General features: G+C 41.9%; 1 protein-coding gene across 1 annotated transcript; it reads left to right on the forward strand.

Annotated features, from left to right (window-relative positions):
* The first annotated feature begins 11,487 nt into the window (after positions 1-11,487).
* On the forward strand, positions 11,488-15,704 carry TXNIP (thioredoxin interacting protein). Its single transcript, XM_047784799.1, has 8 exons — positions 11,488-12,035; positions 12,545-12,617; positions 12,740-12,887; positions 13,096-13,198; positions 13,330-13,586; positions 13,688-13,844; positions 13,957-14,108; positions 14,241-15,704. The coding sequence occupies exons 1-8, from the start codon at positions 11,786-11,788 to the stop codon at positions 14,274-14,276; spliced, it is 1,176 nt and encodes a 391-aa protein (XP_047640755.1). The 5' UTR covers positions 11,488-11,785; the 3' UTR covers positions 14,277-15,704.
* The last annotated feature ends 4,138 nt before the right edge of the window (positions 15,705-19,842 follow it).

A 19,842-nucleotide genomic window follows, 5' to 3' on the forward strand; every position in this document is an offset into this window, starting at 1 on the left:
TAGCTGAAAACTTCCCTAACATGGGGAAGGAACCACCCACTCAAATCCAGGAATCACAACGAGTACCATATAAAATAAACTCAAGGAGGAACACCCTGAGACACATATATTATCCTACAACTCTAATGTCTGTATTGGTTGCTTACACTTCTAATTTATTTAAACATTTATTATTTCTGTTTAAATTGTGCAATTGTACAATATAAATTTGTAACATTTTGGGAATCCTTTTTTGGAAGTTTGTTTCCATTGATATAAAATTATAGAAAGTGCAAACTAATATATTGTGACAAAAAATGATCAGTAGTTGCTTGGGAAGGGAGGGATGGTTTACAAAAAGGCATGAGGAAGCTTTTGGGAGTAATATGTTCATTATCTTTATTGCGTCAATGATTTCTTGGGAATACATATGTTAAAAGCGTGAAATTTTTCACTTCAAATACACGTAGTTTATTAATCATATAGTATACCTGCTAAGTATGTAATTTTTAAAAAAAACGGGTAGCCCACCTTTCCCTCTTTCTTTGGTGAATCAGAAGAGGCTTACAATGACCATAGTATAACAAGGACAATTCGAACAAACTTTCCTTCTAGGAAAACAGAGAAAAGAAGAGGATGACAGAGAAAGGGAAGAGAACATTTAACTATTTCCTACACTCTCTTCTACTCCTATCACAAGGACCATACTCCTTCCTCCAGATTGTCATTCTCAAGGTCAGAGACCATAGAAAGGACATTTTCAGGTTTAAAAACATTAACTCTGTGCCTCATGGTTTTGTCTTCCACACCACCAACAGTCAGCAGGTGGCGCTGGTGACTAAAAAGAATTGCTCGGTGAGGCTGCGGCACATCTCTAGGAAACAATTTCCTAAGATTATCTGATAAGTTAACCATTTGAGAGAAAATAATAAGTATTTGACAGAATTGGCATTTCAGGAATAAATTAAAGATAGGCACATAATTAAATAAATTGCTTAAATAATTACAACTTCACAATAAAAAAGTGTTATCTAAGACATGAAACAATCAAAATACACTATTTGGCTGCACAATTGATATTATTTATACAGTAATAATAATGTAAACACTAACTACTAATTTGGCTAAAATTGTGATATACCTCCATCAGGAGGATGAGGAAAGGAGGAAAGGGAAGGTGGGAATATAGTGCAATGCAAGAGGCTTAAAATTTCAATTATTACAACAAAAAAAGTAGATATGTCTAATATTTGTAAATTAAGAAACATAATTTAATAAGGGCGTTCCCATTGTGGCTCAGTGGTAACAAACCCAACTCCTATCTATGAGGATGAGGGTTCCATCCCTGGCCCCACTCAGTGGATTAAGGACTCAGCGTTGCTGTGGCTGTGGCATAGGCCAGCAGCTACAGCTTGGATTCAACCCCTATAGTCTGGAAACTTCCATATGTCATAGGGGCGGCCCTAAAAGGAAAAGAGAAAGAAATAGGAAGTAAATATCAGATGAAAAAGCTGGAGTAATTGGAAGAGACTACCTCAGTAGAGGGAATTGAGGACTGCTGGCTTTTTGTGTAAGCGTTAAATATTATGAGTTTTTAAGCTACATTATGTTACCTTATTTTTATTTTTTTAAAAATTTTTTTGCATAAGTTCCCAGGCCAGGGATCAAACCCACACCATAGCAGTGACTGGGGTCACAGCAGTGACACCACCAGATCTTTAACCCACTAGGCCACTGGGGCATTCTGACATTATTTTTATTTTTAAAAGAGGGCAGTTTCACCTTGGCCAGTCCTAAGCATTTCCCCTTAACTTTTTATTCTTGTGGCCACCTCAACCATTTTTCAACTCCACCCAACCCCTCCCTAACTGCTTCACCCCACCTTCTATGCGTCATGACAAGTTCCTTCCCACATTTCTTCTCAAGGAAACATAATTTCCTTGGTCTAGTAATTACAGTTCTCAAAATCAGTGCCAAGAAATGGCACCAGCACTAAGGAAAGCAAAGAAGACAGAACATTAGAAAATAAAAGGCCTTCCTCAATTTTTCTGCCTACTCCCAAACTATAATTTTCATCATCCTCCTAACAATTAATAGGAAGAAATAAGTTACATACGTTTCCTGAGATAAAACTTGTGCATGAATGAAGGGTAGGCTTTGAGAAAGTGAAAGAGAAATCAGGAAGGATAACTGAATTTTGCCTCCACTGCAGGGATATTTTGGAATCATTTTTTGCTATTAGTTCAAAGAACCAAAATTTTTAATATCAAGAGTTCTGTGTAATCGGAGTTCCTGTCGTGGCTCAGCAGTAACAAACCTATTATCCATAAGGATACAAGTTTGATCCCTGGCCCTGCTCAGTGGGTAGAGATCAGGCATCCCTGTGAGCTGCGGTGCAGGTTGCAGACCTGGCCCCATCCCACGTTGCTATGACTGCGGCGTAGGCGGGCAGTTGTAGCTGGCATTCGACCTTTAGCCTAGGAACTTCCATATGCCGCAGGTGCGGCCCTTAAAAAAAAAAAAAAGAATTCTGTGTAATCGGTCTTTGATACGGTTGGTCTTTGATAGGCACCTTTCTTCTACTTCTACCTCTGATGAACTAGTTAAGTTGGATTTTTAAAAAACTGATCAGTCTCCTCATCCTGCCCTCCCATCCCACCACACCCAAACAAAGAATTGAAAGGTCCTTTACTGAAACTGTAGCCTCCGAAACAGAAAGTGTTCTGCCATGATTTAATTTTCTCTTTGTGGAGGTCACCGCCCTGCATCGACCATGACCAAGACTACACCCTGAAGAGAATACATTAGTGCTGGAGGAGAAACCAAAACCTCCAGCAATGAGATGGGCTAAACATGCTGCTCAGGCTAAAACAATCCTATGAATTGACTTGACCCTTCTTTAGAATTTTTGACGTACTTAAACTACGCCAGGCCATAAGACAACATGATTTCTACGTTTGGGGAACTCAGTTTAGTGGGAAGGAACAGACAGAAAAATAGATAAATGCTCAATATTCATAAAATACAGAAATTTATCCAATATGCTGCTGGGTACACAAAGAAAGTGACAGTTAAATCTGCCTATAGAAATCAGAGAAATCTTCATAAGGAGATGACTTTTTCCCCCCAGAGGATCAGAGATGCTCTAGTAGAAAGATCTTTGAACCATAAATCAGATGAATTTTGTCCTGGTTTTGTGAACTTAGGCAAGACACTTGAATTTTCTTACTGTAATATTCCTTTTTTTTTTTTTTTCTTTTTTGGCTACCCCACGGCATATAGAATTCCCAGGCCAGGGATCAGATCCAAGCTGCAATTGAGACCTAGGCTGCAGCTGTGGCAACACCAAGTCACTATGCCAGCTGGGGCTCGAACCTGTGTCTCAAAACTGTATAGACACTGCCCATCTCGTTGCACCACAGTGGAAACTCCATATACCATAATATTCCTTTATATACAATATCTGTCTGCCTACCTAGTGAGAATAAAATGTTTGTGCAATTGCTTTTTGTTTGTTTGTTTTTTTGGTCTTTTTTGCTATTTCTTTTTGGGCCGCTCCCGTGGCATATGGAGGTTCCCAGGCTAGGTGTCCAATCGGAGCTGTAGCCACCGGCCTATGCCAGAGCCACAGCAACTCGGGATCCGAGCCACACCTGCAACCTACACCACAGTTCACGGCAACGTCGGATCGTTAACCCACTGAGCAAGGGTAGGGACCGAACCCGAAACCTCATGGTTCCTAGTCAGATTCGTCAACCACTGCGCCACGACGGGAACTCCTGTGCAGTTGCTTTGTAATTCACATGTATGGTTAGCTCTATGTACACTTATAAAATGCTGTTAACAAAGTATTGTTAAATGTCAGTCTAGATAAAAAACAGAAAACTGTTTAATATGTAATTTCTTCCTCTCAATCATGAACAACATATTCTTTCCTCTGCTCCTTCTTCTCATGATCAAAGAATCATCTTTGTCACTCAGGGGAGTGGCCTGGATGAAGTTTCAGGTCTCAAAAAAACTTCTGGTTGAGAGGATTCTTGGACTAACGATCTCCACAGTTATTTTAATTTACCCACTGGGTGGCAGGGCTGAGCCAACTGGAATACTGAATTGTGTAAGAAAGAATTTCTTAGAAGAGGGGAAGTTGGGTTAAGTACAAAATGTCCCATCTCTCACATGCTTATAAACATCAACACAGTCCAAATTTTTCTCATAGAAAAACAAACCATTACCTCTCACCGCTCCACCACCCTTGTTCTGATAAATAATTGGGCCACAGCCTTTGAGAAGGGACAGATTATGTTAAAGTACAGCAGAAGTAACTGAGATTGAAGTTTCTTTTTCCTTTTTTTTTTTTTGGTCTTTTTTAGGGCTGCAACCTTGGCATGTGGAGGTTCCCAGGCTAGGGGTCGAATCCGAGCTGTAGCTGCCAGCCTACACCACAGCCACAGCCACACCAGATCCAACACCACAGCTCACAACAATGCCAGATCCTTAACCCACTAAGACCAGGGATTGAACCTACGTCCTCATGAATACTAGTCAGATTTGTTTCCACTGAGCCACGACGGGAACTCTGAGATTGAGGTTTCTTATTGCTGATAAGAAATAATACTCGGTTCTGAATTAGTAACATATTCTATTCCAGAAATATATCCCAATTCAATTTATATTTAATAATATACTTTCTCCGTGCAATGTACTCTGCTAGATGCTATGAAGAATACAAAAATAAAAAAAGACACAGTTCTTGCTCTCTAGGAATTCATTACCTAGGAGAGAACAGGAAATACACATGTAACTTCCAAATGAGAAATATTAACAATGTGCAATGGAATATTCCAAGAGAATAAAATCCTATTTGCATATAAGGTGAGATATGAAGGGACTGGGAATCGAGAAAGGTTTTACAGAAGAAGAGTCATTTGACTGTCTATTAAAGAGTGAGTAGGATTTCAAAAAGCAGAGATCGGGAGGAAAGTCAGGCATTCCAGGCAGAGAGAAAAGCATAAGCAAAGGCAGAGAAGGATATATTAGGGGAACACTGAGTACTCGGGTTTGGCTGAGGTGTAGGATACATTTATTTATGAGAAAGTAGTGGGAAATGAGACTGGAAAGTTTGACTGAGGCCAATTTGTGAAGGGTTTAAATGCCAGATTGAAGCATTTGAATTTTATTCAGTAAACGACTTTTTTTTTTTTTTTTTTTGCTTTTGCTTTTGCTTTTTAGGGCAGAACCTGCAGCATATGGAAGTTCCCAGGCTAGGAGTCGAATCAGGGCCACACAGCTGCCGGCCTACATCATGAGCTGCGTCTGCAACCCACACAAAGTTCACGGCAACACTGGATTCCTGACCCAGTGCATCCTCACGGATATTAGTTGGATTCATTTCCACTGCACCACAATGGGAACTCCAAGCAATGGGTTTTGAAGCATCATAGGAACAGACAGGAACTCAACTGTGTTCGTCTAGTTGTGGTCTATAGACTATAGCAAAAATATCAGTTAAAAGCTATTAAAATAATCTAGACAAAAGTAATCTAGACATGAACCAGAGTGGTGGCAGTGAAGTAAGAAATACAAGATACTAGAAACACTGGAAAGATAGTCTTTTCAGAATTTGGCAGTTGATTGAATGTGGGGAATGCCAGAGGAAGGAATCAAAGGCAATTCTAGGATTTTATGCCTTGATAACCAGGGGAATACATAATGGTACCATTAAAAGAAACAAGAGTAAGAACTGAGTTTGAGCACAGGGGGAATATTATGAACTTCATACTGGACAGGCTGAATATGAGATGCCAACTGGAGCTCTGAAGACAGGCTAGAGGTTTCCACAAGTGGTGTACAGATGGGCAAACGAACACAAAGCTTAAAAAAGAAAAGGAGAGGGACAAGGACAAGTCCCTGAGAAAAGCTTTTGGGGGGCAGAGAAAAAAGCAATTGCTAGCACGGGAGAAAAGGATAAGGTCCAAAAGTCAAGATGAAAATATTTACATTTTTTTAAGGATGGCAGTTTTCAAATTATACAGGAGTTTAAAAGGCCTAAAAAAATCACTTGGTTTCCTCTGGAAATCTTTAAGAAAACCACCATTTCAGTGATAGCTGAAGGCAGACTGCAAAGGGACAGGTTTAATTAACAGAGAAAGCTGGTGTTAGTTACTCTCTTAAGAAATTTGATAGTAAAGGAAAGAAACATGTGGGGTGATAGCATGAGAAGGGAAATAAAAAATGTTTATATAATAAGGCAACTTAAAAATATCTTAAAGAAGTATGCAATAGTTCTGAACAAATTATTTCACCTCCTCTCCCCATTTTTCCCTGAAGTTGCACAACTCCTAGATCTCTATTCCTTACTCAGCATAGTAGACAGACAGACCCCAATAAACATGAAACGTGGGCTTCCAGGTGAGGGTTGTTTATTGAGATATAATTGACATACAACACTGTATTAGTTTCAAGTGTCAACATAATGATTGTATATTTGAATATACTGCAAAATGATCACCACAATAAACCTAGTAACATCCATCATAATATGTATATAGGCACAGAATTTTTTTCTTGTGATGAGAGCTTTTAAGATCCACTAAGCAACTTTCATATATACAAAACAGTATTATTAATTTTTGTTTCTTCTTTTAAATTACAGTTGATTTACAATGTTGTGCCAATTTCTGCCATACAGCAAACTGACCCAGTCATATATATATATATATATATATATATATATATATATATATACACACATTATTTTTCTCATATTATCTTCCATCATGTTCTATCCCAAGAGACTGGATATAGTTCCCTGTGCTATACAAATAGGATCTCATTGCTAATCCATTCTAAATGTAATAATTTGTATCTACTAACTCCAATCTCTCAGTCCAACCCACTCCCCCACCACCAGCAACCACAAGTCTACAATACAGTATTATTTTACTTTTTTGTCTTTTTAGGGCTGCACCCATGCATATGGATGTTCCCAGGCTAGGGGTCGAATCGGAGCTGAAGACACAGGCCTACGCCATAGCCACAGCTATGCCGGATCTGAGCTGTGTCTGCAGTATACATCACAGTTCATGGCAGTGCCAGATCCTTAACCCACCGAGCGAGGCCAGGGATCGAACCTGCATCCTCATGGATGCTAGTTGGGCTCATTAACCACTGAGCCACGATAGGAACTCTTGCAATACAGTATTATTAACTGCAGCTGCCATGCTGTGCATTACACCCCCATGACTTATTTATTTTACTATTGGAAGTTTATACCTTTTGACTCCCTTCACCCCTTTTACCCATCTCCCACCCCTGGAAACCACCAATCTGCTTGGATGAAGTATTTAATAATTATAGCTAAACTGAAAAACAAGAACCCGGAGTTCCCATCGTGGCGCAGTGGTTAACGAATCCGACTAGTGAACCATGAGGTTGCGGGTTCGATCCCTGGCCTTGCTCAGTGGGTTAACGATCCGTGAGCTGTGGTGTAGGTTGCAGACGCGGCTCGGATCCCGCGTTGCTGTGGCTCTGGCGTAGGCTGGCGGCGGCTACAGCTCCGATTGGACCCCTAGCCTGGGAACCTCCATATGCCGCGGGAGCGGCCCAAGAAATAGCAAAAAGACAAAAAAAAAAAAAAAAAAACAAGAACCCTTGCAAAGCAAACTAGAGATAAGACTCTAGATTAAGTACTAAGAATCCTGAGTTTGGCTCCACCATCTAGTAGCTGTACGTCTGAGGACAAGTTACTTAATTAAAATAAAGGAATATATCTTCTTTTAAAAAGACTGCTAGAGTTCCCTTTTACTTTAAAATTTTATGAGTCCTGTTCTAGACCCTTTGCAGTGTTGATCAGACAAGATACCGTGTGTTAAGAGAAGCAGGACAACACATACGAAAGAGTACATACTTTATTTTTCTTGCCGAATGTGAAAGTTTTCAGGCTAGGAATCGAACCCACACCACAGCAATGACAACTCTCAGATCCTTAACCCACTGAGCCACTGGGGAACTCCCAAGAGAACATACTTTAGATCAGACAGATCTGGGGATAAGACCTGGCTCTATTTACAAAATCTATGACTGCAGGCAAATTACTTAACCCTCTAAGCCTGACTTAATCCTCCCTGAGTCACAGAGTTATTATGAGAATTAAATGAAATAACTTAACCTTAAATCCTTTTTGGAACAAGGTGACAGAAGAAACCTATAAATAAGATATTACTGAGATAACTATGTAAAGGACCTAGTCCATTACAGGTGTTCAATAAATAACAAAAAAGTCATTTTGAATTCTAAGCTCTTATTTACCTACAACTTGTAGGCATACATAAAATTGGTCTCAAATTCCACACTCCTTTTCAAACCTTTATTTGCCCCAGAAATAACATTTCCAAAGTTCCTGTCATGGCTGAGTGGTAACGAACCCAACTAGTACCCATTAAGATTTGAGTTCAATCCCTGGCCTCAATCAGTGGGTTAAGGATCCAGTATTGTCGTGAGCTGTGGTGTGGGTCGAAGACGCAGCTCGGATCCGGCCTTGCTACAGCATGGGCCAGCAGCTGCAACTCCAATTCAACCCCTAGCCTGGGAACTTCCATATGCTGTGGGTAGGGCCCTGAAAAAGCAGGAAAAAAGCAAACAAACAAACAAAAATCCCATAAGGGAAAACGTGAACAATAAGAGTAAAAGGGAAGTTTACAGAATGGGGATGATGGTAGTGATTAAAAGGACAAAGAAAGAGGTTATTAGGAAATTTGAGTCTTTAGTGTCCTAAATGTTTATCAGACCAGAGGTTAAAGAAAAGGGAAATGCAACCAGCTCCCCGTCTCCGGCAACTGATTGCTGAGGGCGCTTGCCTCCCTGAAAGCAAACACCACCACTTGGTTTCTGATTGGCATTGGGATTGGTGAGGGTGGGGAAGGAGCAGGTAGAGATGATCTAATTTGCAAAACTGGACTTAGTCCTTTGCTTTTCCTTACTGGACTTGCCCTTTTTCTTCCTTGAACCACACAAGTGTTTGTACCCTGTTTTCAGGACAGTAGTTTACAAGATAGATTTCTTCCTTTGACGCAGGAACTGAGAAAGAAGAATCAGAAGGCACGTTTTATGAAAATATTAGGTGAAAGGTCATAAACAAGTCTGTCCAGGAGGACTCCGTTTCAGAACATGCCTTGGCTACAGGCCCTGTAGGCAGCTGCTGCTGCCAAAGAGAAATAGTTTTTTGGCATTTAAGGGAACCCAGGCATAGCACAGAGCAAACAAGTGGTCTGTACAGAGTTCCGCAAAAAGGGAACGAAAGAAACTGGAGCCCAAAAGAGGAACTTAGAGCAAGAGAGAATGGTATTAATATATATTTTTTAATTTAAAGTCAGTACTTCATAGGTGTGCCAAAATAAATATCAGCATTCCCTTTTCTCTAAGATGTCCCAAGTCAACAGCACCATGGTCTACTACACTCCCCTCCCCTCCCACTCCCTCAAAATTTGTGTAGTTACACATCCCACACTATTTAACAATATTGGTTCATGTATTTCTTTGTAAAGGCTTTGATATTTTGTATTTGTGTAGGCTTTCATACAACAAACTAAATATTCTCACAGAAGCCACAATTCATATTTTTTAAATTACTTTACTGAGAGTCCCACATTTCCTACTCTAGATAAATCAGTCAATATTGCTGACCATTGAAAACAACTCAGGCCTTATTTGTGAACTTTCTTGAACAGGGTGCCTCGTCAAATCCACATATCCTAAGGATCAACATGTTTCCTTTCCTTCCTGGGGTGTGTGTGTGTGTGTGTGTGTGTGTGTTTCCAGCATTCTTAATACCTGAGTTCTGAGCTAATAATAGTGGGGTTGAGTTGTAACTTGTTAGCCTTAGGGTGTCAACCCAGTTAGGGAGTGTGAGGAAAGATGAAGGATCCTTAAGAGCAATGAATAGTCTTCTTTTTGCTGAGAGGATAGGATTTCTGTATATCCTAATGCTTCTTATTTACTTACCCAACTCAATCTTGAGGACACCGTCTTCCTCTTTCTAGCACAAGAAATGAAACAATAATCTCCTGATGCCCCAACATACCCATGGGAGGGGCTCAGGTATCAAAGAAAAGGGAGAAGAATCCCTGTGTCTCTACACACGTTTTTCTTATTGCATTTTTGAGAAATAGCTTGGGAGTCAGCTCCTAAGGCATCTCATGGCCAGCTAGGGAAAAACCCATCTGTCAGCAAGCCAAATGACAACACAGGATGAGGAGTCAGGTTCTCTTCCAGCTTTAGCATATAGCGTGCCAGTGACCCTTCGGTCTTCTCTTTGCTTTCTTAGCAATTTCTGAACAACATAGAAAAAAAAAAAAAACTTTTCAAAGATAGGAAATGCTTCCTTCAAACAGGACACTTTGGTTACAGACCAGAGAACTTTACTGCTTTTAATTAACTTGAAGGCTGTGAGGAGGGTGGGCAGCAGATTTAGGGATGTACCTTTGATTTAGTAAATTGGAGAGGGAACGAAGGCAAGAAAGAGTTAAAGTTATTCAGAAAAAAAGCGCAGAATGAAGCATCCTTTTTTTTTCCCCCTTTCCTGGAGAAGGAGGGAGGGAGAGGTAACCTGAGCCTAGAGAACACAATTTACTAAAGAAGTGATGAGGTAACTGGGAGAACAGAAACAAAGTGTCCCTCAACTTTGCAGGTTAGAGACTGAAGAGATGAGGGCATTAGCAACAGGATGTGGCCGCGCCCTTACTGTTTCCGGTCCAGAGAACAGAGAGAACTGAGTTGGGGGCGCAGGGGCTGAGGAACAGCCCAGCACCAAGCCCTGAGCCCTGGGGGTTGGAAAGGGAGGAAAAAGGCTGGTAGGTCCCACACGCGCGCTTCCCTGTGTGCGCGGAGAAGAGGGTAAAAATTTGTGACAAATTCTCATTTCCTTCTCACATCAGCTTATTTTTTGGGGGGGGGTGTTTTTAATAGAGATGCGGGGCAAGAAGACCAAGGGGCTCGTCCTGAATAATAACAGCAGCACTCCTTGCCCTCCGCCCCAATCCTAAAGTATTCTTGGCGCTCGGGGATTGTTTTTCACACGACTTGCGATTTGTGAGCCGGGAATAAACGGTCGCCTCTAAATTAACTGCATTGGCAATGGCTAGGCACGAAATTCCCTCATAAGCACATTTTCCTTTTACCTCGAAATGTCGCTCCAGCCCAGAAGCATCCTCATTCGCCCTCCCAAGGCCACTGGCCTCGGATAAATTTTAGGGTCTGCGAATGCTTCGTTCCTTTGGGCTCCCGGGAAGCCGCCCACGGCCCCTGCGCCCCCTCCTCCCAGGGCCGCAGCAGTGCACAACAACCATTTTCCCCGCCAGGAGCACACTGTGTCCACGCGCCGCTGCGACTTCGCTGATTGGTCGGGCTCCTGGTAAACATGGTGCGGGCAGCCAATGGGCGGGCTGTGCACGAGGGCTGCACGAGCCCCCGGGCCAGCGCTCGCGTGGCTCTGCCTGCCGGGCTACTATATAGAGCAGTTTATAGCTCTCAGCACAAGCTATCCTTTCCACTACTCTGGCAGATCGCTGTTAGCTTTCCCGCCGAGATCCGGAGCTCTCCTCCAGCTGTTGGAGGAAAGACAGGAAAGAGCTTATTTTTCTTTTGAAATACCTTGGCACAACCAGCAAGGGAACATCTTGTCGAACATTTAATAGAGAGTTGAAAAGTGAAATAATTTTAATTCATTGCAAAGGGCCCTTTGATTCGGGGTTTTGTTTTTCGCTCCCGCCCCCTGCCCCGTTTCTAACTCTCAAGTCAACCGAGCCCAAACATGGTGATGTTCAAGAAGATCAAGTCTTTTGAGGTGGTCTTTAACGACCCCGAAAAGGTGTACGGCTGTGGGGAGAAGGTGGCTGGCCGGGTGATAGTGGAGGTGTGTGAAGTCACTCGAATCAAAGCTGTCAGGATCCTGGCTTGTGGAGTGGCCAAAGTCCTGTGGATGCAGGGATCCCAGCAGTGCAAACAGACCTTGGACTACCTGCGCTATGAAGACACTCTTCTCCTGGACGACCACCCAACAGGTAAGTGACCCAGCTGTTGACTGGAGGGCGAAAGCTGATTTGAGAAGAGAATTGATACAAATAAATAGAGCCTGCACTAAATATTCTAAGTTGCTCAGGTGGTGTGGTTTGAATTTTGTGTCAATTCCTTATCTTTTTTTTTTCTTTTTAATTTACAATCCCTGCCCACCCAAAATGGTGATTTGTACAATTTCTTGTGGTGCTGTGTTCTGGAGATGATCCTTGAAGGATGTTGCCTTACCTATTGAAACATTTCTGTGCTTATTCTTTGCTTGCTTCTTGTTTGAGATGATTGTAGCTTAACTGTCCTGGTTGAGCCTGTCAACACTACAGGGCTTTGCAACTTTTTGCCCAACAAAATACATCAGAATCTGTCATTTAGGAACAAAAGGGATGAGAATACGAGTTCTGCAATACTCTTGCGTAATGCCTAAGAATTCCTTATCGGCACAGATGCATTTTAAGTGTAACAGGAAACCTAATGGCTACTTGCTTATCTCTTCTTTCAGGGGAGAATGAGATGGTGATCATGAGACCTGGAAACAAATATGAATACAAGTTTGGCTTTGAGCTTCCTCAGGGGTAGGTATCAGCTAAATGCATCTGTGGACTTATCTGTCTCTAAAAATCTTCCCCTCCTTTGATCACTCACTGTTCTTGGAGAGCATTTTTTTAAGTTAGTTGTTTCCTTTTTCTTTATAAAGGCCTCTGGGAACATCTTTCAAAGGAAAATATGGGTGTGTAGACTACTGGGTGAAGGCTTTTCTTGATCGCCCAAGCCAGCCAACTCAAGAGACAAAAAAACACTTTGAAGTGATGGATCTAGTGGATGTCAATACTCCTGATTTAATGGTAAGGTTCATTCTAAGATTCTGTTCTTTTTGGGTTCAGGGGTGATAAGTCAAATGTCTAGGGCATTAAAAGTGAAGCCCCTCGGGGAATCAAGTCCTAAATCATCAAGGTGGGAGGGAAGGCTACCTACTATAAATAAGTAGTGGAAAGGAACGGGAAGCAGGGAAAGGATCTCTAGAAATTCTCAAAACACCTTCATTCTACATAGGCACCTGTGTCTGCTAAAAAGGAGAAGAAAGTTTCCTGCATGTTCATTCCTGATGGCCGGGTGTCTGTCTCTGCTCGAATCGACAGAAAAGGGTTTTGTGAAGGTAAAAATCTGTGCTTAAAATGGGAGACTGCTAAAACAGAAACTGTGGGTTTGGGATGAGGGCTATAGATAGGGACAAAAGAAAAGTTGTTGATTGTACTGAGCATCAGTTTTCATCTTTCCCATTGCTAGGTGATGAGATTAACATCCATGCTGATTTTGAGAATACATGTTCCCGCATTGTGGTGCCCAAAGCTGCCATTGTAGCCCGCCACACTTACCTTGCCAATGGCCAAACCAAAGTACTGACCCAGAAGTTGTCATCGGTCAGAGGCAATCACATTATCTCAGGAACCTGTGCATCATGGCGTGGCAAGAGCCTTCGGGTGCAGAAGATCAGGCCTTCTATCTTGGGCTGCAACATCCTTCGAGTTGAATACTTCTTACTGGTGAGTTTGTAGGGTTGGAGAGGGAAATTGTTCATCTGTCAAAACAATAGTGATGTTTTCTCCAGATCTCTAGCCTAACAAACTCCCGTGTTCCTTTCTAGATCTACGTTAGTGTCCCTGGCTCCAAGAAGGTCATTCTTGACCTGCCCCTGGTAATTGGCAGCAGGTCAGGCCTCAGCAGCCGGACGTCCAGCATGGCCAGCCGAACCAGCTCCGAGATGAGTTGGGTAGATCTAAACATCCCTGATACCCCCGAAGGTGAGCCAGACCTAATGTCTTTTCTTCCCTTCTGGTCTGCTTGGGTGTGTAAAATTGTGATGGTCAGGCATTTCTTGGCCAGGCTTCTTATCCCCATACTTTGTCTCTGTAGCTCCTCCGTGCTATATGGATATCATTCCTGAAGATCACCGATTGGAGAGCCCCACCACTCCTCTGCTAGATGACACAGATGGCTCTCAAGACAGCCCTATCTTTATGTATGCTCCTGAGTTTAAGTTCATGCCACCACCTACTTACAGTGAGGTAAGAATTGTCATTTTGCCACTACATTTGTCCTAAGCCTTCAGTGGAAAGTTGACTTGGAGGGATTACTAAACTGGGTTGTTCTCTTAGTTCTTACCCAAACTAAAATATCCTTTTCTTTCTTCCTCCCAGGTGGATCCCTGCATCCTCAACAACAACGTGCAGTGAACATGTGGAAGGAAAGAAGCAGCTATACCTACTTCTTTCTTTTCACCTCTCTTCCTGGACTGACTTTTTAGGAGACTCAACAGTCTCTGCAGTGGGGTACAGATCCACCCCAGCCTCTGACTCTCCGGTGTAGGAGGTGATCATCAGGCAATCTCCTGGGCCTTAAAGGGTGCACAGTCATCCTCAGCCAGTGAGATGTTGTGACAAGGGTTTTTTTGCTGGATGGGTTTAAAAACACAGACAAATTTAAGCCCATTCCATTTTCTCCGATCTTTTTGAGAATTGAGGCATTTTAAATAAGGGGTAGAAATGGCCTCCTGGTGTGGTCTTCCCAAGGTTTTATGGAGGGGATTTCAGACTGTTATAACAATAGATCTTGAACCTCTGCCATGTGGAGGAAAGCCAATTTAGCAAACTAGAAGAATGAAAAGGAAAAAAATCATGGCCAAAACTTTGGGAAAAGGATGTTCTTAAAATCATTGTTCCCCTTTGTTTGTGCACTTATAGATAAAAGAAAACAAAAAAGAAAAACCCTCCAGAGCTTATTTGGTTTAGACTTTGGAGTGAGCTTCCCATGTGAATTAAAGGGAAGAAGCTCCAAGGTTGTCTTTGTTTAGAAAGTGCTTTAATGTGGCGTAAAGCAGTAGTAACTATGCCCCACCAAAGGTCTTAAAAAGCCATTTTTAGAGCCTATTGCACTGTGTTCTTCTGTTGGCAAACATTTTCATGTGGGAAAAATGTGTTTTTCTTCTCACATGACTCCTTGGAATTGATTCTGAGGTGATGGTCTTAGCACTTTAGTTTGTGTCAAATTTTTTTCCCTCTATCTCAGATGTAAGCCAAAATTGGTCTACTGTGTCTCTGGGGTAAGCACAATGACAAAAAAAAAAAAAAAAAAGTGTTTCTCACTACTTTTGAGACTTTGTCCCAGTGTACAGAATTCTGCAATTCTGACACTCTCATTATATGAAAAGGGTTGCTGCTATCACCCTTGCCCACTGTGACATCTCCAAAGCCAAGGAAGAACTCTTGATCAAAATGCCCCAACACTGTGATTAGAGCATCCAGATGGTGCCATGAGAAACTAGAGGGCAGGTCTTCACAAAAGCCCCTAGGGCTCCCTTCCTCCCCCGTGTTAGGAGACAGGGATGTAGATAGCCCCTCTCTCACTGCAGCCACCAGCACTTGGTCAGTCATTCTCAGCCTTAGCACTTTGTTCGCTGTCCTGTGTCAGAGCCCTGAGCTCTACCCTCTCCTGAGAAAGTATGTGGGCTAAAAGTGGTGTCATTTTTTGTTGTTGTTGTTTTTTAATTGTATATCTTTTTGTATGACAAAAACTATATTTTGTACTTAACCAGATATATTTTTCACCCCAGGTGGGGGTATTCTTTGTAAAAAAGATAAATAAAGTTTTTTTAATGGAAAAAATGTTGGTTTTCTTGTCTGTGAAATGGTATTAGAGAAATTTATTAGAAAGAAAATTTGGGAGTTCCCATCATGGCGCAGCAGAAATGAATCCGACTAGGAATCACGAGGTTGTGGGTTCAATCCTTGGCCTTGCTCATTGGTTAAGGATCTGGCATTGCCGTGAGCTGTGGTATAGGTCGCAGACGTAGCTCGGATCCAGAGTTTCTGTGGCTCTGGTGTAGGCCGGCAGCTATAGCTCTGATTCGACCCCTAGCCTGGGAACCTCCATATGCGGCGGGTGCAGCCCTTTTGAAAAAAAAAAAAAAAAGAAAAGAAAATTTGCCTAAAGGAGGTCTCTCCCTAACTCGCAATTCACATTGTTGTAAACCTTGTAGAGAGAACATTTCCTGTTGACCCTGATGAATACAGTCAGGGCAGGGGTTGGAGGGGTGAAGAGGGAAGCCATTTTAGCTGCATTGTCTTTTTTCCAATTCACTAAAGAACTGTAGTGGGATCTTCTGGTGGTCTAAGCTAGATTTCTACATCTATAGCTAGTCACTACTAAGTTCCTTCAGTTTGGGTGTGCATGAGGCTTTTTTTTTTTTTTTTTTTGAATGAGCTCTTAAAATACAGGGAAATGAAGTTTGTGACGGGATTTGAAAGGGAAGGGTTATGATTCCCTACTTTATGATTTGGTTTCATCATAGTTTCTTCCCAGTATAAACCTGGTTTATATGCAAGAAGATGTAACATAGGACTTAAGGATTTAGAGTAATGAATATCAAGTTATTTGAAGGTAGCTACCAGTTTTTATCTCTGCTGCTCCTCACACAGTTCCTATGCAAGCACAGGATCATAACTCAATAAATATTTGCTGAATATTCGACTCCACCCTTATCATTTGGAATATACCTCTGCAGTTCCTATTACTTCTCTGCAGGGTAATAACAATAGTTGATTCCACAGTTCTATTCTACCCCTAATTTAAATGATTTTTTATTATTCCTAAAGGAGTGACTAGGATGAGAAACCCTGAGATGGCAGAGGTCACCATACTTTCTGATTTCTGGTTCTTTTAAACCTTTGCAGACAAATCTAGTCCTAGCCTTTATTTGGGGGCTGGTGTTCCTGTGAACCTCCACATAGTAATTCCAAACCTCAGATTCCTGGAAGTTGTTAAAATCAATGTAAATGGAATCGAAAGTGAGGTGAAAAGATTTCTTTTCCATTTCAATCTTCGTTTGTCTGTGTCTATCTTTCATTCTCAGTAGCACTTTTGCTCTCTCCTGGCTCTGTTTGTTCTTCTTTACTGATGTGTCAGTCTTTAGCTCTGTTGCCATGGTGACTATCACCTTTATTCTTAGCTCTACCTCTTCCATTTTCTACCTGTTTAAGAATTTAGCACCTCCTCTTTCGAATTGTGACCAGGAAACTAGGTCAAAGTTGATGGAAAGTTTTTTCTGGAGCTTGTTTTCTAGGGACTGGAAGGGTGGAGCAAGGACAGAGCAGACCAGAGGGCAGGACAAAGAGATGGAGAGACTATGGAGCATAAAAGCCTGGTTGTTTGTGTACACAGCCTGGCTACTGGTATGTGATATAAGGAGTGGATGACGGAGAAAGGGTAGATAACTTACACCCAAGGTCTGATAGAGATTTGGTTCTTGAAGGGCCAAATCATATATGCACCCTCTCCTAATACCGTAATACCTCAAATCCGGCACTGTCCAACAGAACTTTCTCTGATGATGGAAATGTTCTATGTTTGCAGTAATAGCATAGCCACCCTCCTCATGTGACTAGTGATCTCTGAAATATGGTTACTCTTACTGATGAAGCGTGTTTTTATTTTTGTTTAAATTTAATTAGCTCCACGTGACTAATGACTATCATACTGAAAAGCACAGCAAAATCTGAGGAAGGAAGCAGCTATAGCAGAGGAAATGCATCCCTCCCTCAGAGCACAAAAGTCTCCACTAGACTTCTTTTTGCCTTCTGTACACAACTTGTACCTCACCACAGAGCATTTTCTGCACATAGGCTTGCTTAAGTACTTTTTCTCGGGTCCTGGTCCAGCTTCTTCTCCACTTAAGTGAGTGGATATTTTGGGTCTTCCTTTCCCATACTTTTCTCATATGCCTTTTAATTTTTAAAGAGCTATAACTTACATGTTCAGCCATTAGAGGAGAGCCAGTTCTTAGTATCATTTATTCATTAGGTCCAATCTTGGAGAGGAAGATCTGCGGGAAGACAGCAAGAAAACTATCTAAAGAGAGAGAAGAGGAGTTCCCATTGTGGCTCAGTGGATTACAAATCTGACTAGCATCCATGAGGGACAGATTCGATCCCTGACCTCACTCAGTGGGTTAAGGATCTGGCATTGCTGTGAGTTTTGGTGTAGTTTGCAGAGACGGCTTAGATCCCATGTTGCTGTGGCTGTGGTATAGGCTGACAGCTCTAGCTCCAGTTGGACTCCTAGCCTGGGAACTTCCATATGCCATGGGTGTGGCCCTAAAAAAGAAAAAAAAAAAGAAAGAAAGAGAAGAGAGAGAGAGAAAAGAGCTAGAGAAAGTAAAATTAACAAGAAAAGAACAGGTATATCCATAGCCAGGGTCCTTGGCAACCTTGATAACTCTGAACAGACTAGAAACATAAGGATGTAATTGGGTTGAGGTATTGGGAGCGAAAAGTGTGAAGAGAAGTCCTGATCAGGAGTTCCCTGGTGGCCTAGTGGTTAAGGATCTGGCATTTTCACTGTGTGGCTCAGGTCACTGCTGTGGCTCTGGTTGAATCCCTTGCCTGGGAACTTCTGCATGCCGTAGGCCATGACCTAACCAAGCATCTGATCAACAAAAAGCGATGGCATCCAAGTTGAAGGTTATGAAGTGGGGTGAAGAAGTCACTTTTGCCCAGTTATTTCAATAGCATATAGACCCGTCCCTAGTATTCTTTCCTTGGACTAGCTCTAGGTGATGAAATGTATTAGATGGATAACGAAAATATTTTACTGACCCTCTGATGGCCCAACCCCTGTCCCAAGCATACTGACCTCAATAATTCTGGACTGGAAAAGAAGAAACTTTTGTTCCACTCTCTTTCTGACCCTACATCTACCTCATTTCCTAAGCTGTAAAACTCCGTCTCAGAGATGACTGCAGATCCAGGGCTGCAGGCCCAATAAAAGGAAGTCTATAGCCAAGAAAAAATCCAGCAATCAGCCTTCCTATACTATTAAGGAGAAATAGTGTAGTGTGGTAATAAGCACATGTACCCTGGAGCCTAGCTATCTAAATTCAAATACCACTTCCACCACTTAACAAGTTTTGTGACCTTGGGCAACTTGTTTAACCTCTCTGTGCTACAGTTTATTTATCTGTAAAATAGGAAATAATAATAGCACCTGCTTCAGAAGATTGCTGTGACTATTCAGAAGATTATATGCAAAGTGTTAGAACAAAGCAAACACATTCTTATTAGCTAAAATAAAAGAGGAGGCTGAGTTCTCTTGTGGTGCAGCGGGTTAAGGATCCGGTGTTGTCACTGGGTTGCTGTTGTGGCACAGATTCTTAACCTGACCTGGGAACTTCTATCTGCCCCAGGCATGGCCAAAAATAAAATAAAATGAGGAGGCAAATTACCACCACCCTTTGTTAGTTCATTCCCAGGCCTGTCCTCAAAATTGTTCTTCCTCTCTGACTTATCATAAGTAATGTCATTCTCTCTTTGCTCCTCTTGATTCCCTTCCTGTGTTGAGGGAACAAAACAGTCTGAGAAGAGTTCAGTGCATAGATGCTGACTCAACTTTCAGTTAATTTTGTAGTAGGAGAGAAGTGACCCACTATGGGGTCAGGCCAGGCCCTCTGCACACCCCCGTGGTATAGATCTGGGAGCACTAGGATTTTCTCTCATACTCACAGTGTGTGTCACAGGCCTCTGGAGTAACTGTCTCACTTTCTGGAAATTCATTAACTGAGCTTCCTTAACTTTTCAGTGTACAACTCCAGGGGAAATCTTCCCCCTATTTGGAGTAATAAACTGAGAAACCGAGAGTGCTGAATATACCATGACAGTATAGGGCCCCCTCATACTCTCTCCTTCTCTCTCTCTTTTTTTTTTTTTCCCACCATGCCCATGGCATTTGGGATTTTCTGGGCCAGTAATG

Source organism: Phacochoerus africanus, chromosome 6, assembly GCF_016906955.1.
Source record: "Phacochoerus africanus isolate WHEZ1 chromosome 6, ROS_Pafr_v1, whole genome shotgun sequence".
Taxonomy (NCBI): domain Eukaryota; kingdom Metazoa; phylum Chordata; class Mammalia; order Artiodactyla; family Suidae; genus Phacochoerus; species Phacochoerus africanus.

Excerpts from the sequence above, each read along its gene's own strand:
- TXNIP (XM_047784799.1), top strand. The coding sequence starts at position 11,786 with ATGGTGATGTTCAAGAAGATCAAGTCTTTTGAGGTGGTCTTTAACGAC. Across the intron at positions 13,199-13,329 it reads CAGAAAAGGGTTTTGTGAAG|GTGATGAGATTAACATCCAT; the intron begins GTAAAAATCTGT and ends TCCCATTGCTAG. Across the intron at positions 13,587-13,687 it reads GAGTTGAATACTTCTTACTG|ATCTACGTTAGTGTCCCTGG; the intron begins GTGAGTTTGTAG and ends GTTCCTTTCTAG.